This window comes from Fonticula alba (assembly GCF_000388065.1).
Source record: "Fonticula alba strain ATCC 38817 unplaced genomic scaffold supercont2.3, whole genome shotgun sequence".
NCBI lineage: Eukaryota > Rotosphaerida > Fonticulaceae > Fonticula > Fonticula alba.
In genome coordinates, this window is record NW_009242973.1 from 117,158 (window position 1) to 117,762 (window position 605).

A 605-nucleotide genomic window follows, 5' to 3' on the forward strand; every position below is an offset into this window, starting at 1 on the left:
GTCGCACGCGCCAGGGGCCGGGGGCCGGCCGAAAACACTACCCACCCCGGCCGGAGGAGGGCCTCCCCAAGTCGTGTCGCCGCCGCCGCCGCCGCCCACAACCGGCTCACCGGCCCGCGGCCCCGGCATGCGACGCACCTGCACGCAGATCGGTCCGCACACGGCTAGCATGCGCGGCCGGACAACAGCCCCCGCCCCCCCCCCGCCCATACAACAACGGGAAGCATCTCTCCCCCGTCGTAGCGTGGCCCTCCAGCCGGCTCTCGGAGGGGCGTGCGCGCGATGGCCGGCGCGGTGGCAGCTGCCCACGAATGGGCGGCGCGCGCGCCGACGCTTCCGGTTATTTTGGAGAGTTTAAATATGGTCCCGCGCGTGATCCCGCCCGCGCGTGACCGCCCCATGATGCCGCGGTGGGCCGTTGCCCGCGTCCGGTGTTCCAGTTTACTCTTAACAGAAATGCCCGCGTCGCGTTCTTGGGTGTGTGTGTGTGTGTAGTGGTCGTCCGACCGAACCCGCCCCCCCCCCCCCCCCCCCCCCCCCCCCCCCCCCCCCCCCCCCCCCCGCCCCCCCCCCGGCCCCGCCGGGCACTCCCCCGGAGCGACGTC

At 74.5% G+C, this 605-nt stretch overlaps 1 protein-coding gene across 1 annotated transcript in view; it reads left to right on the forward strand.

The window, feature by feature from the left end:
* Positions 1 to 456: 456 nt before the first annotated feature.
* The window catches only part of H696_01842 (TKL/DRK protein kinase), a gene marked incomplete at both ends in the record, with an annotated part of 9,430 nt that continues 9,281 nt past the window's right edge, over positions 457 to 605 (forward strand). The window contains one exon of the mRNA XM_009495743.1: positions 457 to 479. Coding sequence (XP_009494018.1) covers positions 457 to 479 — 23 coding nt within the window. The remainder of the gene's footprint in view (positions 480 to 605) is intronic.